The following is a 27,230-nucleotide window of genomic DNA, read 5'->3' on the forward strand; positions in this document are numbered from 1 at the left end:
AATTTTTATGATTTTTTATAAGTTTATACAAATTTTAATACTTCTTATAATCTTATGGTTTTTATAGGATTTTAATTTTTTTATAAAATTTTAAATATTTTAAATATGTTTTATAATTTTTTATATTTATTTATCATTTTATAAGTTCATATTTTTCAAATATTTTAAAATATTTAACATTTAATTTTTTATATTTTATAATTTATAATTTCTCATTTTTTATGATTTTTAAATATTTTAACCGAGAGGCTTAATTGTTTATTTTAATTAGGTGAATGCATAAAGTTAATTAACTTTTTGCATTTTCAACATATAAGCTTAAAATTTATACATAACACTTCGTGTGATGACATTATTTTATTTTCACCCATTGTGATTTATGAATATCAATAAAGGTATTTCTTTTAAACTACTTTTAGTTTATTTATGGGTTGGTACAAAACTGTAGTGATTGCAGTTGTAGTATTGTAGAGGGTGTAATCAAGTTGACAGTCCAAAATCGTATTTTAAATATAGAATCAAAATAAATATTCTAAAACCCTATAACTAACAACCTCTATAGCCAACAGAGCATCCAAATGCCAAAAATATACTGTAACCTATATTTCAAAACTTGCCATTTATATAGTGTCTCCTGGAAGAGTGTTTTACATATGAAAAGTGCGTCTGTCATTCTACCTAATTTCAGAACCTTCAAAATCAGAAAGAAATATAAACATGTATATATTGATCAGGGACATGGATTTGGAAACTTTGCATGAACTTTGTTAATGTCTGCAATTATCTCAGATGTTAGCTCAACATTGCATGCACTGATGACTTCCTCAAGCTGCCATGGTTTGGTCACCCCAAACACAGTACTTGCCACCAGAGGATGATTCAAAACAAAGGCTACCACAAAAAAAAAAAAAAAAGCTTGAAAATCAATAATGGCTAAGGTAAAACAGAAATCAAAAGCAAAAAGCATACTAGCTGATTTTGAAACATTAAGATATTTAATAGATCACAGCTCTCTACAGAAGCTGCTTAATTCCATGCTCAAACCTTCTGCTATTTGCACTAAAGAGTATGTATTTAAACTCGTAAATTCATTGAATTCCAGCCTTACGGCTTGATAGCAAAACTAGCTTAAAATTTCCAACTTTTGAGATTTGCTATGGCCTTTGAAACATGGGAGAGGAACAAAACGTCATTTTCGATCTAACCATACTTTTCAGAATCATTAAGGATCACCTAATTTCAGAGTATGTGATCCTAGCGAGCTCCTGCCGACAAATGGATACATGTAATTCGATGGACATAATTACTTGGCCAATAGAGAGCAAACGTCGACATGTGCATGCATGTGTAGCAACTACATACCGATTGCAAGTGATACAGGATGAAGACCATATTTTTCTGCAATACCAAGGTACTCCTGCAAAGACAGGGAAATGGAATTATAAGTATCAATTCTTATTCAAAAATTCAAATAAAAATTAAGCTCAAGAGAGATGAATTACATGTAAAAGTAAAACTTAAAACAAAGAACTGTATGCTTTGATGCAAAAAGGTTTCCATGTCAAACAATAAAGTTTATCTGACAACCTACATATCCACCAAATACACTGATTTGCCAGGATGTTCACATGTTTTGGAACATCCTTCAATATCCTTCTTGATAGATGTCATCCATTTAACTCATTTGAATCAATAATCATACAATAAACTCACTACAAAATGTGAAAATGCATTTTATTTTTCCATTCCATGTACAAAAAACAGTGCCATGGAATAATCTCTAAGTTCAAAACCTCACAATATTTTGTTTACCATTGTAGCTAATTTTAAAGTGTTTCGGGCCAGGCTGTATCGGGATTCACCCTCTGAATACCTCCCTAGAAAGCAGAAATGAGATTAAGAAAGAGAAAAAAAGAAGAAGCTCAATGATAATTCTGAAAGTATCCTAAAGAATGAAATTTAAAACAAGAGTTGTTAATCAACCTTTGAAAAGATTTAACCGAGCATCGGAAGGAGCACCATCTGAAGCAAAATACTTCCCTGAAAGTATGCCCATTGCAAGTGGACTGTAGCCCAACAAGTAGATCCTATAAAATATTGAGGGAGTATAAGAACGAAACAAACACGCAAAAACCTTTTCCATTAATCTACATATGTAGTAAAACTAACTAAAGAGTTAACAAAGGTAACTTCTTTAGAATATAACCCAAACTTTTTAGCAAAGACTGGTATTAAGTATATATGCTTTTTGCATGGTGAGCGGCAAAAAAAAAGAATCCTACAGCACTTCAACTATGAGCAGTAGCTATAAATCGCTTATGTCAATACCATATCATGGTGGATGTAAATTCTGTACCTATGACATATCATCATATATCCTGATCAGAATGATTATTTATTCCAGAATAAAAATGGATATGATGCAAGAACATAGAATGCATAAATTATCCAGATCAATCCAATGATTTCAAGAGATTGCCAACTCTAAGATAATGAAAATTTTTTATTGAGATCCTATACATGATGCAGTTAAAATTTAAAAATAATCCATTATTCTAATTTAAAAACATTAAATTCAGAGTGTACCTCTCATGATGACAGCACTCAGCCATTCCAGAATCAAAAGTTCGGCAGAGCAAGCTATATGAATTCTGAAAAATATAAGTTATCAGCTCCACCTATACAAATCAGAGATACAGAGGGCATATTGCTTTTAACCATAAATGCACAGACAACCTGCACGCTTATAATCTTAGGGTAGCGAACATTGTTTTCTGCAAACTGAAGGAACTTCATGACACCATATGGCGTTTCGTTACTGAGTCCAATATATCTGATCTGCAAGTCAAAACAAAAGTTTTACTAAATTCCAATGGTGAGATTTTGTAAAGGCAAACACACATCATGTATCACTTACCTTACCAGCATCAACAGCTCTGCCAAGAGCATCAAGTTGCTCCTCAATTGGGACAGATGAGAATTGTCGGACTGGATCATACTCGGTTTCTCCAAACATGGGAACATAGCTGGAGACACAACTGTGAAGCACTTTAAAATGACGGCTCCTGTATTATAGAGGAAGAAACTAGAAAAGAAAGAAAACCTAAAGTATTTGTTACAATATCTACAAAAGTCACTTATCTGTTCTCTGTTTACACACTGTCTAAAAATGGCAACTCCACAACCCCAAACTGTCCCCCAGGGAAATAAACAAAGGATAAGATCTATATACAAACCGGTCAGGCCAGTGGATTTGATAGAGATCAATGTGGTCCATCTGCAGACGCTTTAAACTGTGAAACCCAGACATGAAGATATTAGAGCATAAAGGAATACAAAATCCCCACACACAGACACAGGCACTCACTTCATTATTCTCCTAGAAATCAATTTGCAGTATTCATGGGTAGTGCACATATATATATATTCATACTAGAAATCCATTTGTGTTAGTGTTATGCACTCATGGTGATACAGAATATGATGTTGGTTAAGTAGATAACAATTTCCAAGTAACTCAAGCTGTATGCGTATGTGCTATTTATGCAATCTGCAAAAACTGAGCAATATCGTTCCCGGACTTCTAACGAGGCATTGAAGAAAACCAAATTCAAATAGGTATATTTGCAACCATAATAAGCTATATATACATTACTAAGACAACTTTCAGTCACTAAAAGTTTGACCATCTATTGATTCCAAGTTAGACACTTTTTTAGGAAAACAAAAAAGAAAAGCCAGATTCAGAGGGGTAATTGTAACTATTATAAATTAATGGTTACACATTCAACAAGTAAAAAATTGACTATTCAGAATACAAAAGGACTTTTTTCAAGGAAACAAAGTTACAAACTTTTTAAGTTATGTTACTCGGACATCCAAGTTAGTGTCAGATATGACTCATATGAGTATGTTTGCGACACAAGTCTGCTCAATCTTTTCCAAGTTAATATATTTGGAGAGTTGTATTTCCATACCCATACCCAAATATATGCCAGACATGGGTAATTCAAGGAAAAAATGAAGAGTCAGAGCAACATAGCTTTTAAGACTAGGCCTAAAACTCAACGCATGCCCTAACATGCAAAGATGGTTAGGATTTGAAGAATAGAGCTCCCCGTGCTATACATGATAATACACTCATTACATGGCAAAATGATTTCAAAGAGGGAACAACCTGGAGACATTTCTGGTGCAACTGACGACACAAAATCCATGACATATGGGACTAACCTGCCATCTACTGCCTCAGTAATATTCTTGGCATCTAAACACTTTGGTCCATCTCTAATCCAACTCATTTGCCCAGATGGCCCAGCAACCTGTCTCATAACCTCTTCTTATCATAAAATATTCAAAAGCAAAACTTCAAAATGTGTGGCAAAAACTAGTAAGACACATGTAGCGTTAGGAAAATACATGATTTGGAAGTCTTGTTCCCCAAGAGAACCATCATAAGTCCACACAACGCCAGCTATAAATTTCAGAACTAAATCACTGCAATCCTTGTCAAAGTTATTCTGCCTTTTGAAATGTTTTATTTAACTTTGGAAAGATTTCCGCATGCAGACCCATTAATTGAAGTTCTTACTACTACTTTAATGAACCCAAAATTACCTGTTTGAATTGCACTCACACTCGAATAGAACATAGACCTAAGATGAGTACAAATGTGGAATGGGCAATGATTAATAGAAGACATGAAGCACTAAGTAACATCTGATAAGGCAGGAAATAGAGGTAACCTTGGTAGCAATGACAACACGGTCACGGGATATTTTCCTCTTTCTAACCCACTGGCCAAAGTATTCTTCACTTTTCCCTTGAGTCTCAGCACGCTGAGGAACTGGGTACCTATACTTTACAAGATAGAAAATGAACATAAATAACCAAAAGAATGCCGAAAACTCAGAAAGGGTTTGAGATGAAGCATGGGGGACACCGTACATTTCGGCGGAGTCGAAGAAGTTGATTCCGGCGTCAAAAGCTTGGTCTAGAAGACGTAATGTCTGAGGAAGAGAGTTTTGCTCCCCAAAAGTCATTGTTCCTGAGGATAAAAAACCAAAAGAGAAATGGAGAGAGGATTAAAGTTCTGAATTGGTGGATATATGGTGGTATGCAGAAGACAGAATAGGGATTGACAAACCTAAACAGAGTCTTGAAACTGTCAAATTAGGAGCAAGGTTGAAGAGAGGAACGGACATTGCTCCTAATGTCAAGAAAACCCCCGGTGAAAATGGCGGGAAGGATGTTCCGTTTAACGATATATATTAGAGAATAACGGAGGCTTTCCAGGCTCTGCAACGAACTTCGATTGTGGGTCGTACTGAGAATTTAAATACAGCTGATAATACGTTAAAAAGGGTAAAATTAAAAACCCACTTGGAGATGCAGGGCAATTGAACCCTGCACCTCTGGCATTTAATCCCCCATCTCATATTGCCAGAGGCAGCAGCAACAGCGACTTGTAGTTTTAATTATGGAAGAAGCAACTATTCACGTTAAGCACCCATTTCATTTCTTATATATCTGCCAAAATCTTGATTTTCAAGGACTTTTTTGACATCGAAGTCAACTAAATTTGATGATGAGAGCAGAAAGTCTTCTTCAGTTTTGTGGAATTTCATTTTTATATATATTTAATGTCTCTTTTTATTATGCTAAATGGGTTGATGATGATGATGATGATGATGATGAACAACCTCGTTTATCTGGGCATTTGAGAGGATGTGTTTCCATTAGTGAAATTGGTGAAACGTGTTCCAAAAATATTTCAAGTTTCAAACATCATTAACCTAACCCACCATCATCAATTGTTATTTGTTATGTCAAGCTCCCAAGACCCCAAAAGCCTAATCACTTCCCGATTTGGAATTTACATAATGGTTGATTTTAGATCAGAGCACTGTATCGTCTCGGCTCTTTTTTTAGTCCCATGTCAACAAAAATGGATCTTTCTTTTTGTCCTTTCTAGTTATTACATATAAACAAATTTCATCATTCAATTCATTGAATGTATTGTAGAGCAAACTTTTGTTTTTCTTCAGGATGACCCAACAAAAGGGAAGAATATATATATAGATGGATGTAAGCAATTCTCACGGTTCGATTAACCTCCAGCAAAAGAAGCTGAAAACCTGGCTGAATCCATAGGCCACCGCTGGACTTTGCTAGCTGTAGCACATCGGAAATTTTGTAGACCTTGCATTGTATGTGCATGCATGAAAACCTAACTATTATAGTCACATGAGCGGAACTCCGAGTTTTTCATTAGCAATGACAATAACCTAACAGAGGGGTAAAAACATCCTGATATTACATTCCTAACAGAAACTTACATTTGAATTCTATGATATCCCAATCTAGTTCGACTGCATAAATCCTTAAGTTATGATCGTCTTCCACAATCCACTTGCAATTCACACTCTAAAATCTTTCATCGAAGGACCAATCTCCAAGTCATGCATGGGAACTAGAAAATGCATTTCATACCTCACCTACGTGAAGTGGCTAATAATCTGTACCTCTTGCAGATGATCCAGACCTTCAATTGCCTCAGTTTTCCTGTCTTGAGACTCGCAATGACCTCAACTTAGAAGTGGACTTAAGTGAATGAATCAGAGGAGCATTATCATCTTCCTCATCTCCCTCAACCTGAGCATCTTCCTGGTCTGATGTGTTAATTGAATCCTCTTCATCACTTGAACCATGCTCATCAAAAAGTCTCCTCCCCTCAATATTTTGCCGCTTCCTAGGACGACCCCTTTGTCTTGTAGTTGTCCATTCCTTCTCATCTGCAACACAACAGCGTGATTAGTTCTTAACTCAAATTCCAGAGAACAGACTCATTACTCAACACAATTTATATCAGATATATATATATAAAGACACAATAATAAAACCTAAATGCTTGGGAACATGTATTTTGTTAAGGGGTTTTATCCCGCATTTCTTAATTATTGCATATCTAGTGGTCTTGTATTAAAGTTGGACCGCCTCCACCTATTGCCAATTTATACTTCGCATAAAAATGATCCAGGGAATGATTGAAATGAAGCTCACTAGTACCTTGGATCCCTTCATTCTTTGCACACTTTTCCAGCAAACTCTCGTAAAATGTATTATAAGGGCGCCACCCACTTGGATCCTCTTCTGCATTTACATTCTCTGTCCTCTTCTGGACATCTTTCAGACTATAAAATAATAAGTGACACACTATGGTCAGTCCCTGTTCAAAGAATGAAATAAAATGTTTTACATTGAATTCAGAGAAATTCTTACACGTCTCGTATGTCAGGTGCAGGAAGTCTTGACGCAAAATGTAGCACAGAAGCTTCCAGAAAAGACAGGTGCTTTGGAGTGTCTTCAAAAGCATACTCAATGCCTTCCTTAACAATCTTTAAAATCTCAGGTCTGTGTTTGTTCCGAGCAGCACCAACAAATATTCCAGCAAGCCGAGCAGCCAAATTCTTACACTCCTGAAAAGACTCGCTTTTTATGGATTCATCATCACTTCTTGAAAGTTCCAGGTGTCGAAGATAGGCCTGGTGAAAAGAAAAAAAAAAGGGTGAACTTAAAAGGGATACACAAACAGAGACAGAAATATAACAATGTTTCCACCACATTTCAGTTTTAGGTTTGTCAAAGAATATGGCCCTACCGCTCTATAACCGTCATACCATTTCTACAAATTCTGAAGAATGGATCATTAATTTAAGTGGACAACACACGAAACTCCAATTAATAGCTTTTCCAGTTTCATTCCACTTTAATTATTTCCAATAAATATGACAAACATATTCTTATATTGGAGCAAAATAGAAATTTTCAATCATAAATTATTTCACTCTTTTCTATGTAAATATAGTCTCAAACAACCTATATAAAAGGCCCTATTAGTCATTACACCTAACAAGTGGCCAGTTCGTTTCAATGTTGAACCTCAGCCATTCAGCACATAGCGCTTAACTCAAGACGAAAAAATATAAACAAAATTCCAGCGGAAGTTCAACATGCAAATAAGTATTTTTCAGGACATGTTGAAATTAACCCATGCAGCAAAAAAGAATGAATTTGTAGATTAGCACGTGATAGGTGGCATCATCAACTAAATTTCACCAAAACAATTGAAGTCAAGAATTCTACCCTTTTCAAAGCTTCTAGAAAGATTTCAGAGACATTATCATCTTTCTTCCTCAGAACTGTAATCAGGCTCTTAACAATCTCTGCAATGCCAGCTCCATGCATCACAAAATGAGAAATTATCTCAGGAGCAAGATAATCCTGCAGTAAAATTTGAGGCTTATCTAAATTAAGAAAAGAAAGCTATTGCAAGCAAAATTTTAACCAGACTTCAGAGATAACAATAATTTGAAACAAGAAAAAAATTGCCTAGAAAGCAAGAAATAGACATCAAATTCTGTAGCGTACAGGTACCTTTGGGATTGTATCACTAGCAATCAACTTTGCAGCAGCAATCATGACTGTATCTCTATTTGTCTCCTCTATATACTCTTTGTTAACATCTTCATCTTCTGTGTCATCTGAATATATACATGCAAGGCTTAACTAAAATTTGCAAATTAACAGCAGTGTGAAATTTGAATGAATTCTCGTCAAAATATGCAACCAACATCTAAAGGGTGCAAGCAAACAATATGCAGAAAGCACATAAAGGTTACTTGGCTCCAATTGGTTCAACCAGATGGTGATTCCCCCAATAGTAGCATGTTAAGTATTTCAAAGCTTGAGCACAGAAAAAGAAAAGAAAGAATTTGCCACCTGAAATTTTCAGCTGCTTCTCACAAAGGGTCCAGAACTTCTGAAGTATAGAAACATCAGGACAATATCCTAATCTTTCAAGCTTTGTTGACGAAAAATTTGTCTTCCTAAACAGACACCAGACATCTGCTAATATAGTACAAACCTGGGTCATTACATAAACTTCATTAGAGAAAACAATCTCAGGGATTTTTTTAAATTCATATATTAAGGAAAAAAGATTACCCTGCAGGCTAGCTGATTTCCTGATTTGCTCCCTTCCCCGACTTCAGGAGGAGCATTGAGAAAATACTCAAGTTCCTCCAACAAGGTATCACGTTTAGACAGGAGAGATGATAAGGATCCTTCAGAGACAGTTTCACTGTTTATAATAGAGTGCAGAGACCAGGCTACATCCAAGTACATATTCAGCAGCAGAAAACTAACAACCTAAATGAGAATGAGAAGTGATTAAGAACAAATGCGATGGACATAAAAAACAAAACAATTTTTAAATTTCGCTCATCCAACTTACTTCATCATCCAAATTTCTGAAGCTGTGCAAGATTGTGATACTATCTCCATAGAATTCATCAATTGATATAGGCCTTGACAATTGAAGCTCGTACAATCTTTTTAAATTCACAAGAAGAGAATACTCATCCTCTCCATCCTGCAAATTTAAAAGTTGTCAGCCTTATACATTTAGTGATCAAGGCCACAACCAAGAACAAAAGGCTCAGATGGAAACACATACGATCACTTCTTTAGTTGCAGATTTAAGCTTATCAAGAAGCTCATCCTCAAGCTCCTTTAGTTTGTTACGAGCAAAATCTTGCAGCTCTCCTCTACTCTCAGTGGAACAGAATTTAATAGCCTTTACACAAGATCTCAATGCATCCTTCTCACCATGCTTGAAAAATGCATCTTTGATGAGCAGAAGAGTAGTTCTGAAATTCTGAAAGGAAAAGCACATCAGTTGGTGTTTAATTGTTAGACTCCAACAAGAAAACTTTATCACCTACCTGCTCCTGTCTCTTCAGAGAATAAAGCTCAAGGTTCATATATACAATAATCTCAACCAATGATGAAATTTTTGCCTTGTCAGCCATGAATTTACGTAGAAGTAATGGGTAGTTCTTCATCATGGCAATAGTTAAATCCCGCCTATTGTTTTCAATTGCTTCCTAATATTTAAGAAAAAAGATGGTTTGAGTTTTAGTCTTCTTCATGAGTGGCAATACAGAGCAGAGAAATCACCAACTAATAATGCAAAAAAAGAACATAATATTGTAAATAAATCCTTATATGAGGTGAGGAATCAGAATAAGAAATATGAAACAAAGAAATCAGATACTTTTTGAGCTTTACTGAAATATTGTTTCCGATTATCAGAAGCAGGAACAATCCTCAATCCGACAGCCTTTCTGACAGAAGCAAAAAGAAGCCTAGTCAGGTTTGTTGCGTCTTCATCTGTTAGCTCTATTAATGGATTCTCATCCAAAAGCATGGAGATGATACACTTCCAATCCTGTAAGCAAAAGCCAAATTGCAAAATTAACTATGATAGATCGTATATAATTATGGAATATCAATGTCTTTAAAGTTATATGCAGTTGTTCCTCAGAAGCATGTAGACCAGATTTATAGAGGTAGGGATGGAAGCAAAATCAGTAAGTACACTCCCAAAATATTCCATCTAACTAGTTTTTCACCATAATAACAATCAGAAAAACTTGGCATTTTAAAATATCAAAATAGGACAACTCAAACATTCACATGCACCACAAGGACAAAATATATCCTTGAAACATATAAATTTGTACAGATGAAACTTTCGAGTTCTTTGTTAAATTATAAGCATTACTTCCATGTTTCTTCCTCATAAACACTCTAGGCAACAAATAGACTACCCAACAGGCCTTATTGCTTCTCATACCCAGCCTTAGGAAATCAATATTTTCCATTTTGTGCCTATGCCTCCACTATCCAGCAAATTTATAAAAATTTAAATTAGCAAAGATATAGATATTAAAATGGTGAAATTGCATTTTAATTTGATCTTTTAAAACTCATAAAGATATAGATATTAAAATGGTGAAATTGCATTTTTACTATCGTAAAAATATACAATTTAATTTTGCCCCCCCCTGAAAATGATAAAATTTTGATTTAATCATTTAAAAATTATAAATATATAGATATTAAAATGGTGAAATTGCATTTTTACTATCGTAAAAATATACAATTTAATTCCGGCCCCCCCAAAAACAATTTCTGGCTTTGCCCCTGCCCATCACTCAGATTAAGTAGGTTTGAACCTATGTTGCTACAACTCTCCATTTTTCTTGAAGCACATGTGTCCAACAAAAGAGTCATACGCATATCTGGATATGAATAGAGGATATGACCTCCAAGGACTCTTCAAACACATGGAAAAGCTTAGAAAAAATTGAACATACCCGGTTCCAATACTCAAACCCAATTCCAAGTAACATAAGTACAAACCTTCCTCCTAATACCTCATTCTCCCCGTCCCAAATTTTAGGAAAATTATAACGTACCTTCATGGCCTTCATGTACTCCCAGACATCATCGATAACATATATACTTAAAATGGGATCCGTTGAAAACTCCCGTAATATCTGCAACATTCTTCCAAGATGAATCTCACTCTCATTGCCTAGAAAGGAAGGACATTTAAGAATGAGCAGTAATTGATACAATCATTTGTCAACAATGGATATTTAAATCTAAAGATGAACAAAAACCTTTTGGGCCAGGTTGGGAACTATTAAATTTTTGCGCAATTAAGTGGTCATATACTAATTCTCCTATTGCACGCCTGATTTCTGGTGGATCATCAATGAGTAGATCATACAAAGGACCCAAATCATCATCAGGTATAAGCTGATGCCTGCAAAACACAGAAAGATTCAATTTCAGTGGACAGACATCTCCATAATAGAATTAGCAATAAAATCCAGGAAAAATATTAAAAGCAAATATATAGGTTACCTAAGTAATTGTTTTACAAGCCCTATGGCACATACAGCCACAGAAACATCAACATCATCAGCAAGCTCAATCATCCGGTTAGAAAACCTTTCAGTAAAAAGACTAAGAGTGGGCACATTATCCTCCACCTCATAGAGATTTTGTAATGCAAGGACAGCAGCTTTTCTTACTCCAGCACTCTTCAGAAACAATAACATTGTATTATGAAGAATGTAGTGAGAATAAAAATCAAGTAAGAACCTATAACTCAAATAGCAAATTGTACTTTGTCATTTAGAGTCCATCCAAGATACTTTAAGTATAGATCCTGCAAGAACAATGTAGGATATGACAAAATCCAAACACCCAGCGACTGTATGCATGACATTCGAATATTAGGATCAACATCTCTATATCGATGCACAAACAACCTTCAAAAAGCATAATATGGAACATGTTAGATACAAAAGAAATTTGTTATCAAACATGAATTTATCAAGTGATACTTAAATTTATTAAAAATAAAATAAATAAAAGCCCTACCCAGTGAAGATTTTGCGCATCATCTCATCTATTACAAGTTTCTGCTCATGAGTTGCTGATAACCTGTTATTTAGTGACTCCACACGAGGCCCATCAACTCTTTTCTTCCTTTCAGCATTTAACTGTCTTTGAGTAGTATCACGGTGTACAGCAAGCCTCTTTGCAACAGAAATGAAAGATGTGACTAGCTGGAGACCCATCAGGGAAGCAACTAGACGATAAACTCTTGGTGGTGTGCTGCTTAGTGTCAATACCAGGCAAAAATATATAATAATAAGTCACCTTATAGTGCAGCACAAAATAAAAATACTCACAATGGTAATGTACTAACCACGACAGTGCAATTATATAATCCATACACTTGTCAAACAAATCTTTATCAAACAAAGGCCCATTCTGGCACTCAATAACCAAAGTGTCCCAGAATGAAACAAGATTCTCCTTGAAATTCTTGAATTCCTTCTTTTTTGAACCCTGATAATCTTCAATTTCCCCCTGAAGTTCATAGTTAAACCAACACATTACATTGAAATTTCGGATGCTAGAACTTTAAATGAGTTATTAAGTTGTTTTGAAAAAGATGGCTATGAACTATTAAATACTTTTAACCAATGCGGAGTTCAAGAAACAACTGAATAAGGATATGCTTTTAAAACTGAAAATGATTTATATAGAGGTATTCTGGAAATTTTTGAACCTAAATTAAGCAGATAAAAATATTCTAGTCATAAAAGGTTCTGGAAAACAGAGCACTTAATATGTGCATTTTACACAGATTACAGCTACAGAAAAGTATACTGCTACTATATCAGGTTGTTATCAGTGAACCTCCGTAAAAAAAAAACTGATCCCCCCCCTCCAAAGAGGAAAAATGGGAAACATTACATAAACAAATATATATATATATATGGACAGGATACTTTTCTAGCAAGGTTGACAAGAGCAACCACAACATCATCAACATCAATCTCATCCAGATACTCTTCCCTGATGTAATACTTTGCCCCGCATGCCTGTGGAATCAAAAATATTTAGTTTCAGCCAAAAACTCCAAACTGAGAAAAAGGCATACAGTTGAAAAATCCAAATGATGCGATTTAGTGATTCAGAGAACTAAGAAGTATCAGGGTCAGGTGAGAATTTTCCAATAAGGTTGTAAACCAATATTGTGGGTAGTCGGTACTCTGTCAGGAATTTCACTATTTTATTTGTTTTCCACTCTCTAATGAGCATTACTCGTAATTCTACAAGAATTACCTCAAAAAGCATCATTAAGAGTTCAACCATAGCAGGTTTCGGATTCTTCTCGTATCGCTCAACCCACTGCTTGACAGCTTGAGAAATATTTTTACCACTACCTTTGATAACCTCTGATGAAAATCACATCCAAACAAAAATATTAATAGGCACATCCCCAAATTAAAAGATGTAGGCCAAATAGCCACAAGGAAAATACTCTTCATAGGAAGACACTATACTGTAATATAGTACTTAAATGGAGGAATTTTATGGAAAAAATAGTGAAATATGCAGAACATGTAGAGCCAACAAAACTGAGATAATGAAGCTTCATTCATAACTCTATAAATCTCCAATATGGGCATATAAATTAAAATATTCCAAAACAAAAGAAATTTCAAAGTCAATTACCAATTAATCTCTCTTCAGATCTGTTGGGGACATCAGAAGTCCCCTCAGCAGGTCGAGGTCGCTTAGTTTTGGGACGAATTTCTTCAAAATCATCTGGTGAACCCTCCCTTTCCCCTGGGTTGGGGCTCCTATCACTGCCATCGCTGCTCCTTTCTTGATTCTCCCTATCATTACCGTTTGCCTTGCTGGGCTCATCTCCACCGTCTAGAGCATGAACCCTAGCCCTCTTCTGTGCACACAAATTTCACCAAAATTAGGTTAGTTGATATACTAAACGAACGGAAATTACAAGCGGAGAAACAGACAGTGAAGGGGAGTAGAGAAATACCGAATGGCGAGTGGTAATTTCGGAGGCTAGAGGCGCGACGTCATCCATGGCTTGTGATTTTGAGTAACTTCCAAGAGAAGTTGACCGGGAAATTTGAGTGCAGATAGAGAGAGAATGATAGGCGCCAATGCGAAAATAAAGAATTTCCTGATTCTGAGGTTTGGGTTTAGAGAAAAATTTAGAGGTTGTATACTTAAATCATAAAATACATAATAGTTCTTTGGTGCCCATATTTCTAAGAAATGGCACAAATATGTTCATCAACATAAAAATGTGGCACATTAAATATTAAATTAGTTATCACATAATTTAAGAGTAAATTCCATAAATATTATATAATAATATCAGATTGTTACGTTCTAATCATTATCTGTTAATTTATGTTACTTTTAACGAAATTATGAAATAATGCGTTAATTTTAATAATTAATAATTAAGTTGATCCCTAAATAATCATTTTAATACTTTTAATTTTTTCATAATAATTCTTTAAAATTTCTTAAAACATCTGAAAATTCCATAATTTAATTTTCCTTTTGTTAAAATTAAACCATAATACGTCATCTTAGGAACGTAATTATCAAAATGTTGTATTATTTTTCCCTTCGTTTCTTAAATCGATTTTCCTTTTCTTTTAGTGATTTATGTTTTCGGCTTGCAAGTTCTCAGCATTTGGATCATGCTGTTAGGTTTGATTTCTCACGCATCTATTTGTCTATATTAGGAATAATTAAGCTCAAACTACTACTGAAATCCCGAGGGATGCAATTAGAGGTATTTATGGTTAGATTGGGGTTGGGTTAGAACTAAGTATAATATTAATATATTTTATACTTATTTAAATTTGGTTTGGTCCAAAATATGAGTCTAAATTATGTCAAATCCGTCAATATTTGTAAATATTTAACTCAAGTCAATTTTAGGTTCGTCTATATTATTATTTTAAATTAAAATATATATTTATATTATTTTCATTTTAACATTTAATAATTTATATGTTTTTTATTTGTTGAATTTTATATATATTTATCTTTACATTTCTCAATGTTTACATTATAGTAGTTCTATTTTTTTAATGTTTACCATTATAAATGTAATGACTCAATTTCTAGTGATGTCGAAAACGCATTTGAACTTCATTTCCATAAACCGAGTCTATAAATAAAAAATAGGAATATATACGAAGTTCATATGAAAATATGAAAATGATCAGTTAAATAAATTATCCGAGAAAATAGTTAATTAAAACTCATGGACTAAATTGTAAAAGTTCAACAACTATTGAGTTTTTAATTTAGAAAAATGCTTGGGGACCTATATAGCTACAACACCCCTCGTCCAACCTGATCATCGAGTCCGAGCTAGAATATGCCACATTTGTTGTCAGAGTAACTACAGTCAAAATCACAGTAAATAATCATTCACATGTGCAATTAAGTGTCAATCACATTCAAATCATGTTAAACAATCAATTCCGAGTCTAAATCAAGCTTACGAAAGCTCTTTTGTCAATCCAAGCACGAAATACGACCAAATTGCAAAGTTTTAGAAATTCAGGGCCAACATCGTGAAGTCGCCAAAACAGTATGTCATATCACAACCTCATGCCACTCGGCATCATGATGTCAATTACTATCAATTGACGTTGCAACAAGAAAGGTTGGTCGTCAAGACGTGGCCCCTATTTTTGGCAAAAATAGACTATTTGGTACTTATTTCAAAGCTTACAACAACAACCCTTTAATAAGTTCACAAATCATCACATTTACTTGATTGAAAACTTACCAAATCATGCTAAACAAGCTTAGACTTTCAAATTCAACATCTTATATGATAAACAACACTTATTCATCAATTAAACCTAAACATTTTAATGTCATTTCAACCTAATAATCAAGTCATGAAATTTCCTAACTATACTTATGCCATGCCATTTTGAAACTTATCTTTCCACTTCATTTGCTTAAACTTGTGAACCTTATGCACATCTATGGCATATAAGCCTTAGGTTTAACCATTAACCATAAAAATTAAGTAACATTTTCCAAGCATGTTTCAAGTTACTAATGTTTAAATGCATTTTCATTTCACACACCAATCAAACAAGCTGCCATTTCTATCTCATTTCATACCATTCCATATATCATTCTTGTAGTTATAGAACATCACATATTTTGCATAGAAGCACATATATGTCTAACACCATAGACAATCCAATTTATCAATTCAATATAATAGGTAGTGATTAAAACAAACTTGCCACAATTAAACACATTCACATACTAAACTACACTCATGTCACCTACACATTATATACATGTAACGGCTCGTTTTCAGTGAAATCGGAACAGTGGTTTTGGGACCACAAATCCGAAGTCAAAAAATTTATTTTAATATATACAACATGATAATATGATAGTATAAAATTTTCGTTAAGAAATTTTACCGTTTGTATGCTTAATTTGTGAAAAAGGACTAAATCGCATAAAGTGCAAAAGTTGTGTTCTATTAGCTAAAAGTGTTAAATAGCTATAGAAATTTAAAGTGGAGGTCCTTATATGGTAAATTTACCATTAAAAGTGATAGTGGATGAGCATGGCTTGGCAATTTTGTTATTTTTAAAGTTAGGTAAGGGTAAATTTGTAATTAGGTAATTTATGAATAAATAAATAAAACATTAAAGTTATCATCTTTAATGTTTCTTTTTTCACCGAAATTTCTAGCAAAAAGGGAGCTTTGAGAGCTTGAAAATTTCAGCCAAATAATCCCTTGCATGTAAGTGAATTTGATGTTTGTTTTTGTTGATTTTTATGTTTTGGGAATCGTTATTGCTTAACCTAGCTAATTAGGGGATTCGTTTGCAAATTGGTTGAAAGTATATGGTTTTTCCATGAGAGAATTCTTGTTGTTTTTGAAGTTTAATGGAAGAAAATGAATCTTTATTGTTAAATAAACAACTTTTTTTAAAGGAATTTTAATGAAATTACCAATTAGAGGTTAAATTGTGAAATATGAAAATTGCGTGTTAAATGTGTGAATTTGTGGAGTCTGGGGGATTCTATAAGCATATAGTAAATTTGGCTAGGCATATATGTGGATGAAATTGCATGAATTTCATTTTACGAGCCTAGGGACTAAATTGTAAAGAAGTCAAAAGTATAGGGGTAAAATAGCAATTTTTCCATAATATGAATTTTGGATTAATTTGAGTAAAATGTAAATTAAATTAGTTAAATTTGATTATATCGATCAAGAAAAGCAACCTTCGGATTTAAATCGGGGAAAAGACAAAGTAGTGGACTATTTGATCAATTTTTCTCCATATTAATTCGAGGTAAGTTCGTATGTTAATAAGCATTAAATTAAATGTGTTTTAAATGTTTTATTATTATAATTGTGATGATACGACTCCACAGAAATATTCGATGAAGTTTCGACAACATAAGGATCTTGGTTGAATCTTAGGAATAGATAGGATACAAATGACATATCATTAGGGGTTACCGTGTTTTGGGAGCTGGTCTCGTACGTCCTACCGGTGGTTGAGTTTCTGGCATGTGTTGCGGTTACTTTACAACTTGTGTAAACAACACCGTGTAGCTATGTATTGATTGACAGCTTGTGTGAGCAGACCTAGTGATGGCTCGAGAGTGAGCATCTATATGAGATATGAGATGGAGGTGGTTTTGACCATGTATTGGAACTTAGTGTGCGAGATACCCGAGTATCCGATAGTATTCCAAGTGGTTTAACAAGCACAATGATGATTTGAGGTTACATGAGTTCGATTCGAACTAGTACATGTATTTATGTTGTAACAGCCCAATTTTCAGTAATGTCAGAAATAGCAGTTCGAGACCACAAAATCTGGTAAATAAGCTCGTAAATTTTTATTATTTAATATTTACGAGCCAAATGTGGTTTTTAAAAGATTTTTGAATTAGTAATTTGTATTTTATAAGGCTTTATTAGGTTAAGTGATTTAGAAAAGAGGTATCGAGATCTCAATCCTATTAACCGAGCCGTAAATATTTTTAAAATATTTACGGGTATCATTAAGGTAGTATTAAAGTTTCGTTAGAAAATTTTAACGTTTTGGTAGTTAACTAATTTAAAAAGACTAAATTAAAAAAGGTGCAAAACTTGCTAATTAAAGAAATAGTGATTAAATAGCCTAAATAGTAAATAAAGGAGGACTAAAAGGGTAATTAGACCCACATGGGATAGCTGAGAGGCGGCATAAGCATAGAAAAATCAAGGAATTGATGTGAAACAAGGGCAAAATTGTAAATTTTACTAAATTTAAGTGAAATAAAAGGGAAATTGAAATTCTAGACATTTTCATCATCATTTTTCGGTTCTGAAATAGCCATTGAAGAGGGTTTAAGCTGGTTTTTCAATATTTTCTTTATGTGAGTTTAATTCTTGCTCTTTCCTTGAAATTTTTATGTTTTGGGACTTTTACAATTAGGTCCAACTAACCATTTCATTAGTTTTTGATTTTATTGAAAGTTTTGGAAGATACCATTGATAAGTATTACATGATGAAATTGAGATGTTGAAGGATATTTAAAGGTATTTTATTAAAGGATTTTGGATGAAATCATGATTTAGGGATTAAATTGAAAAGTTGTTGAATTCATGGAAAATTCTAAAATTTCATGGAATTCATGGGCTGTTATTGATATATATGAAAATATCTAGGCTTGGGATAAGGATTTAAATTGCATGAATTTCATTTTCCAAGCCTAGGGATGAAATCGTCAGTAATTAAAACTATAAGGGCAAAATGATAATTTTGCCTAAGATGTGACTTGGATTGAATTGAATTTAAATTATATTAAATTGATGTTAAATTTACTCGTATAGATCCAGATAGATAAAAAACGGAGTTAGATCGTGGAAAAGAAAAAGCATCGGATTAGTAGTTTACAAGTCACTCACAATTGTCGAGGTAAGTTCGTGTAACTTAATTGTGTATATTTATATGCTTATATTGAGTGTTGAATATGTGAATTTTGTAAATGTCATATATGTGTATGTAATTGATCTCATAATTGAAAATCCCTAATAAATAAATATGTCTCGTTTGGATAATGAGATTCGATAGATACAGGGTTTTGATTCCTAAAATGGTAGTGTTCCTGCATATGTTGTAGACGTACCATAGCTCGAAAGAGCATCCTGTTACAAGCCCTCTCAAGCTTCCTGTTATAGTGTTCTTGTGAGTTTCCCGTTAAATGCTCTTTGAAGCATCTCGATTGGTTGTGACCCTACATGTGCTGTGGGCACACCCCAGCTCTTATGAGTGTCCCGTTATATGGCTCTTCATGAGCTTCCCGATAAAAGGCTCTTTGTGAGCATCTCGTTAGTGCTCGCTTGAACTTCTCATTATATGGCTATCCGACGCTTCCCATTAATTGCTCTTTGGAGCAACCCGTTAATTGCTCTTTGGAGCTACCCGTTATAGGCTCTTTGTGAGATTCCTTTTATATTGTCTGGATAAGCTTCCCATTATAAGGCTCAATGAACTTCCCGTTATAGTGCTTGAGAGAGAGCTTTCTGTTTAAGTGCTCATAAAAGCACTCCCGGGTATGAATTGATGGATTTATAGTATTGTACACTTCAGGTGTACTACCCAAGTATCCATCGAGATTTCAAATGATTCAACGAGTGAAATTCTGACATGAGAACATGTGAAATCAAAATGAACTGTTATCTGTATACGCATGAAATACTTGGAAACTCAATACTTGATGAGCTCATCCTTGTTCTTGTTATTCACATGAAATACATGACTAATATGTTTCTTGAGGTTATATGTGTTAGGCTAATTGTTAAATATCTTTAGATGTATTATGCGTGTTTATTATATAAGTAAATGAATGGTAAGTTAATTTCTCGTTATACGTACTTACTAAGCATTAAGTTCTTACTCTGTCTTATTTCATCTATTTTATAGTACTTGGAGGCTTGTAAAGGTTGGAAGCTGGTCGGAGCTACATCACACTATCCCCCAGACTTTTCGGTATATATATAAATAGTAAACTAATTTTGGTAATAATGACATGTATAGGTTAAATGTTACCATTGATGGAAATTTAATGTTGGTTGAAATTAGCCATTGGGTGAAGAATAAGGCTTGGAAATGGCCTTATTTTGTCCACACAGACAGAGAGACACGGGCGTGTGTCTCAGCTGTGTGTGATACACCGCCTAGCACATGGGTGTGCGTTCTAGTTGTGTGTCCCCTGCAACTTAAAAATTTAAAATAGGATGCTCAGAAATTTTCACACTGCCTGGCACGCGGGCGTGTGACTTGGCCGTGTGACTCCTACATCTAGAAGAATTGCAAGTCAGAGAGTTACACGAGCTGGGGACACTGTTGTGTGCTCTACTTCAAACGCTACACGACCTGACACACAGGTGTGTCATTTAGCCGTGTGAGCCACACGGCTTGGCCATACGGGTGTCTGTCCCTTGTACCTTAGAAAATTTTTGAGATTTTGTGAAAAATTCTCTGAGTTTCTGATTTAGTCCCGACTTGTTTATAATGTGTGTTTTGGGTCTCGAGGACTTATATAAGTGACGATATGATAAATTTATGACTAATTTCTGATATGAATATGAAGTAATATGAAATATTTGAGTCTGATCGGTAAACTCTAGTAATACACTTAAACCCTATTTCGGCAACGGATACGGGGTAGGGGTGTTATATATGTGAAATACGAGAAGTGATTTATATTATATATATAAATACATGGCTAACATGATTGTGATTGTGTGATAGGCTTTGGGCCAAATTGTAACACCCCTTACCCGTATCCAACACCGGAATAGGGTACGAGGCATTACTAAAACACATACACTTGTAAACGTATTTAACCGAGTTATAAATTTATAATCATAATAATCATAATAAAATTAACATGCTTCTATAACTTTTCACAATATATCCTCAAAATATTATAATCATAATAATTAGGGCCTACGAGACCCGATACATACTCATGCAATTCAATGCTTCATTTCCATTTCATTCAATTCGCAATTTCTCATGCTCACAATTTAAATCATATCACTACCAATTCTTATTTAATTCAAGTACAATTCAATGTCACTAAGTTTAACTCTAATACGAATTTACCATTTAAATCAACGTTTATCGATTATACCATTCATTAACACATTTATGAAATTCTCAATTTTGCAATGAAAACATCACTTTAAAATAACATCATCCTGGTATAAATACACTACCACTTATCCATTTACTTTAATTCTTTTGGGCCCATTTGTCACTTGCCATTCTTAATCAAATTAGGGAACGGTTACGGAAAATTGAGTACTTCACTTTCACTTTGCCATAGTATAACTATGGTCTTACATATGATCACTTATCACTTGTCCCTGATCAGATAAGTGTAGCTAGGCTACCACTTATCACTTTGTCACTTGATCAGATAAGTGTAGCTAAAGCTACCACTTATCACTTTGTTACTTGATCAGATAAGTGTAGCTAAACCTACCACTTATCACTTTGTCACTTGATCAGATAAGTGTAGCTAAAGCTACCACTTATCACTTTGTCACTTGTCACTGATCAGAAGTACTCAAATCCGGCGTTCCGCTCAATTTGATCATTTATTCAGTTTTCGCATTTTTATTTTATTCTCATTTCATCAATAAATATATATTTCATCATACATTATATAATTCATGAAATTAACATTTAATCATTAAATTTCAGCCATATGAACTTACTTTTCATTATCTTTCCACACTCGTTTTCTATGCACATCACACAAGATATAAACATATCATTCAACCATAGTCGCAAGCTAGTGTATTTAAACATAACTCTTTTTGGGGCTAACCACATGATAAACCATTTCAATGCATAACTTATAAATTTAACGTGGCATAGTCTAGCCACTACTTGGCCAAAGCCTAAGCATGTATACCAAATATGTTAGCCAAATACACATATAGCATAAGCATTATAAGCATGGATGAGCACCACATTTATTCATGTATCAGGCTTACCAACATGTGCTAATTCATAAATCATTCATGACATTATTTCATGCCAAATAATATACCGAATATACCATACACACATACTATGAAACTTTATTTTCACACATGAGCTTAAACCATGACCAATAATGCACAAATATAAGCATCATATCTATTTCATCGTTTATCAATTATAATCAAACATATGACCAATTATACACAAATCATTCATATATTTCCCAATTTTCCTCCCCCTCCTCTCCATTCCACATCCTTAATGTGTATAACACACTTAATCAACATTAACTATAATTTCACTATTCACTCACATGAATATTCAAAGCTGTTTATCCGAGTCAGAGTCACTAAATTATTTTTATCTGGAGCTACAGAGCTCCAAATTAAGATCCGTTAATTTTTCCTGAAACTAAACTCACATATATTCTTACCATAAAATTTTCAGAATTTTTAGTTTAGCCAAATAGTACAGTTTATTCTTTTAAGTTTCCCTTGTTTCGCTGTCTGACAGTTCCGACCACTCTTCACTAAAAATGAATTATCTCATTGTACAAAATTCGGATGATGTTTCTATTTGTTTCTTATGAAAATAGACTCATTAAATATTCTAAACATATAGATTATAACTCATAATAATTTTTGTAAAATTTTTAATGATTTTCCAAAGCCAGAACAGGGGAACCCGAATTCATTCTGACATTGTCTCACAAAATCTATTATATCTCATGATTTACAACTCCATTGCTTACACAGTTTCTTTTATAAGAAACTAGACTCAATAAGATTTAATTTCATATTTTATTAATCCTCTAATTCAATCTCTACAATTTTTGGTGATTTTTCAAAGTTAGACTACTGCTACTGTCCAAAACTGTTTTAGTGCATGATGTTAATTACCATTTTTCCCCTAAGCTTTCAGTAAATGATAATTTCATCTCTGCTCAATCAACCTCTCAATTGAGCTGATTTTTCTCAATAAACACTTTATTTTATCACTTTAAACTACTTTATAACCTTTGGAAATCAGAATTTTAGCACTAGACTTTAATTCCAAACATTTTCACAATTAGGTCCTACAAATCAATTTCTATAGAAATTACCTAATAAAATCATCTCATAAACAAATTAAAGCTTCAATTTCATTATATAACATCATAAACTTCCAGAAAATATTCATAGCAACTTTCAACTTCTTTCATAGAATCAAAAACTAATAAATTCAACAAGTGGGCCTAGTTGTAAAAGTCACAAAAACACAAAAATTTCAAGAAATGATCAAGAATTGAACTTACTTGCAGTAAAAATATGAAGAACCAGCTTGAAGAAACTCTTCCATAGTGTTTTAGCTGATGAGAATGCAGAAAAATGAAGAGAAGTCTAGATAATTCCACTTTGGTCCTAACTTTATTAAGCAAATTTTGCAATATTCCAATTTTGCCCTTAATTCTTCTTACTTTCTTGCTGATTTCATGCCTTAGCCGTCCAGCCCAAATAGACCTTGGGTCTATTTTCCTTTTAAGCCCTCTTCCTTTTATCATTTAAGCTATTTAATCATTTCCTATAATTTTGCATTTGTTACAATTTAGTCCTTTTTGTTCAATTAATTATCGGAACTTTAAAATTTCTTGACGAAAGTTTAATAATAACTTTTTAACACTCCATAAATATTTATAAAAATATTTATGGCTCGGTTTAAAATCTCTGATGTCTCAATACCTCGTTTTCGATTCTAATTATTTTAATATTTATTTCTAGTGCACTGTTCACTATTTAAAAAATTTTCCTAACTTCATATTTAACTTATACTCACTAAATTAATAATATTTTCTACTCATTTGTCAAATTTAGTGATCTTGAATCACCGTTCTGACACCTTTGAAAATTCAGGGCATTACATTTTTTTTACATTTTTTTTCTCGTCGGATTTGTGGTCCTAAAACCACTGTTCTGACTAGGCCTAAAATTGGGCTATTACACAAATTAAGTTGCATCTATGTTTTTTATTTTTGTTTACCTAAATTGTGGATAGTTTGGTAAGTTGTATTTATTAGTCATACGAACTTACTATGCTTAATTGCTTACTCCGTTTCAATTTCCGTGTTTTATAATTTATAGTGATTCGAAATCTCGCTCAGTTTGGAAGTTGTCAGAGATCGCGTCGCACTATCAAACTCTTATTTTGGTACTTTGGACTTTATATTTTGGGTTAAATGACATGTATAGGTATTTTGGCTAATGTGGTCTATATGTTTTGTTGTGTATTTAGTCATTTGATTTGACTTGAATATGTTATATGTTTTGTTATGTAAATGGCCTTATGATATATGGTGTAAAGTGGTTAGGTGAATGCTTTGTTTGTGATTTGGTATTTTGGGTACCAAATGGTTGAAATTGAGATGTAGTATGCATGCTAAGTTTTAGGCACAATGCCTCATATAGGTGATGACCATCTAGGCACATTTTGGAAGCATATTTTGTTAGGTTATAAATGGTCAATGGATGTAATTATGGGTATCATGTTGTATGTGTGGATAGTATATGATATAAACTTGATATTGGTTGGTTCTGAGTGCTTATTTATGCCATGGTTATGTGTAAATAGGTTGGTACCAATGTGGATGAGGAATATGGCTTGGAAAATGACATATTTTTGTCCACACGGGCAAAGACACGGGTGTGTGTCTCAGTTGTGTGTGACACACGGCCGTGTGTCCCCTGATACATCTATAGAAATCAAGTCAGTAGCTTCACACGGCCTAGCACACGGGCGTGTGGCTTGGCCGTGTGGCACAAGTCAGTATACCCTCCAGTTTTCGAACGGCCTAGTACATGGCCTGGCACACGGTCGTGTGAGGCCATTTTGAAGGGTACACGGCCTAGCACACGGGCGTATGGGTTGGCCGTGTGACCCAAGTCAGTGAGTTACACGGGGTTAGACACGGGCTGAAACACGGTCGTGTGATCCCACTTCGAATGCCCACACGGCCTAAGACACACAGCCTAGCCACACTGACGTGTGTCCCCTGCACTTTAAAATTTTTTTCATGTTTTCTTAAAATTTCTTAAGTACTCGGTTTAGTCCCGAACCATTTTTAATGTCTATTTAAGGCCTCGAGGGCTCATATTAGGGACTATATGAATGAATTTGAATGAATTTTGTTTGGAATGAGAAATGAATATGAAATATATGATTGTTTGAGTTATAAGTCCGGTAATGCTCCTTAACCCTGTTTTGGCATCGAATACGGGTTAGGGGTGTTACAATAAATGCCACAACCTTTGACTTAAAATGACCGAATAACTACTAATTTTGGGATAGTGTGAGCTTCAAGATGATCCGATTTAACATGTTCCGCAAGGTGACGATCTACAAGAAGAAGGGAAAATAAACTAGGTAAGTATATAAAATGCTTAGGAAGTTCATAAGCATTAAACAAAACTTACCTTATCATTCAATAAAATATAACAATCTATCACAATTTGACATAGTTTGGCTAGACATGACAAATCACAGCATCAACAATGTGAGTTTTAACATATAATCAAACCATATGATATCTCAATTATTTATCATGTCAATTCATATGATTTTAAAAAACTAATCTCAAAACCCATTCTATCAAGGAATGGTTCAATCACATACATATCAAAGTCATGATTCCAATACATTGTTCAGTTCAACATTTTTATATTTGAACATCAAGTTCATTTTATCTCATTTTAATTTCTCGTTTCATAAAAACTATTTCACCCGATGAACCGTAGTAAACGGACTCTAATACACAAGTATCTACACCGCGCCAGTTGCTCGTACAAGCTAAATATGTATATATGTCAAGTCACTCGTTCGAGCTAAACCTTTAAAAATGATATTAGGTGGAACCAATTCACAACCAAACACATATATAATTACAAATCAAATACACAACAACTTATAAATAAATACCATATAAACTTGCCTGGACAAAACACTAAACAAGTTGAATCTTCAAGGACTAATCGATAATTTTGGTTTTTCCTTGATTATCTATGGTTTGATTCAAGTCTTGATCTATACAATTAATCCATTCAATCCGGTATATGGGCTAGCTAAATCAAGTTCTCATTATTTAAAAAACATAAAAATTACAAGAAAATGACTTCAAATTGCTTACCAATCAAGAGTCAAACACTTTGAGTTCAAAAATGGTTTTTTCCCTTAGGTTTTAAGCTCAAACAGTGGAGAAGAAGAAATAAAGATGAAAACTTTGCACTAAATAACCTTTTTATACTTAGATTAAAAGTTAATTAACCTTAATTAATCAATTAAACCTTAATCACAATTAATCAAAATTAATGGAAGTTATATCACCATCCACTATTTGATGTAACAAAATGGTTTATTTATCATTTTCAACCTTTAGCTAAATAAAACTTATAGTTATAAGACTTTTACAATTTAGCCCTGTACCTAAATAAGCAATTAATAGACAAAATTGAAGGACCAAACATTAATATTCTTTTATATCAACTTCATAATATTCATATTTAATATTTACATAATCGATTTATGAAAATGGGGTTCCAAAACTACATTTTTGGTACCACGAAAATCGAGCTATTACAATAACAATTGATCAAAGGACCAAAATGATAATTTAACCATTATTCAATATGAGATAGTGGATGAATATGATTTTTCCACGTAGTTTAATTAATAATAAGACTAATATAATAAAACATTAATTAAGTTAATCTAAGCCATTTTTTTATTTTTATGGAAATTGAATCATGAAAGCTTGATCTAGCTTAGCCCATGTATCAATTCGTTTAATTGTTAAGTTTTGGCAAGTTTCCATTATAGATAAACTAATGAATTAGGCTTGAAATTGATAGATATTAAGCTTAGATCGTAATAAGGACTAAATTGAAA

General features: G+C 33.5%; 2 protein-coding genes across 9 annotated transcripts; both read right to left on the minus strand.

Moving 5' to 3' along the window:
• Positions 1-579: 579 nt before the first annotated feature.
• On the minus strand, positions 580-5,606 carry LOC105803065 (uncharacterized). Of its 8 annotated transcripts, none has more exons than XM_012635026.2 (12): positions 5,147-5,597; positions 4,948-5,047; positions 4,746-4,854; positions 4,234-4,322; positions 3,237-3,293; positions 2,918-3,026; positions 2,734-2,838; positions 2,587-2,651; positions 1,984-2,087; positions 1,813-1,877; positions 1,363-1,417; positions 580-891 (listed from the first exon to the last, which is right to left on the minus strand). In XM_012635026.2, exons 1-12 carry the CDS (start codon positions 5,202-5,204, stop codon positions 731-733), a joined length of 1,077 nt encoding a protein of 358 aa, XP_012490480.1. In that variant the 5' UTR covers positions 5,205-5,597; the 3' UTR covers positions 580-730. The 8 variants fall into 8 exon arrangements, 7 of the variants coding, with proteins under 7 accessions (XP_012490480.1, XP_012490481.1, XP_052480201.1 ...); XM_012635027.2 differs by having other exon boundaries at positions 2,737-2,838; positions 5,147-5,593; XM_052624243.1 differs by having other exon boundaries at positions 735-891; positions 1,799-1,877; positions 5,147-5,604.
• Positions 5,607-6,247: 641 nt separating this feature from the next.
• On the minus strand, positions 6,248-14,489 carry LOC105803064 (sister-chromatid cohesion protein 3). Its single transcript, XM_012635023.2, has 21 exons — positions 14,279-14,489; positions 13,951-14,179; positions 13,558-13,670; positions 13,221-13,313; positions 12,632-12,795; positions 12,301-12,537; positions 12,044-12,188; positions 11,779-11,957; positions 11,532-11,677; positions 11,325-11,443; positions 10,118-10,291; positions 9,786-9,947; positions 9,518-9,718; positions 9,296-9,433; positions 9,007-9,210; positions 8,782-8,926; positions 8,437-8,543; positions 8,146-8,283; positions 7,282-7,544; positions 7,069-7,193; positions 6,248-6,794 (listed from the first exon to the last, which is right to left on the minus strand). The coding sequence occupies exons 1-21, from the start codon at positions 14,324-14,326 to the stop codon at positions 6,556-6,558; spliced, it is 3,369 nt and encodes a 1,122-aa protein (XP_012490477.1). The 5' UTR covers positions 14,327-14,489; the 3' UTR covers positions 6,248-6,555.
• Between the last annotated feature and the right edge of the window lie 12,741 nt (positions 14,490-27,230).

The sequence above is a fragment of the Gossypium raimondii genome, chromosome 11 (genome assembly GCF_025698545.1).
Source record: "Gossypium raimondii isolate GPD5lz chromosome 11, ASM2569854v1, whole genome shotgun sequence".
NCBI classification, from domain to species: Eukaryota; Viridiplantae; Streptophyta; class Magnoliopsida; order Malvales; family Malvaceae; genus Gossypium; species Gossypium raimondii.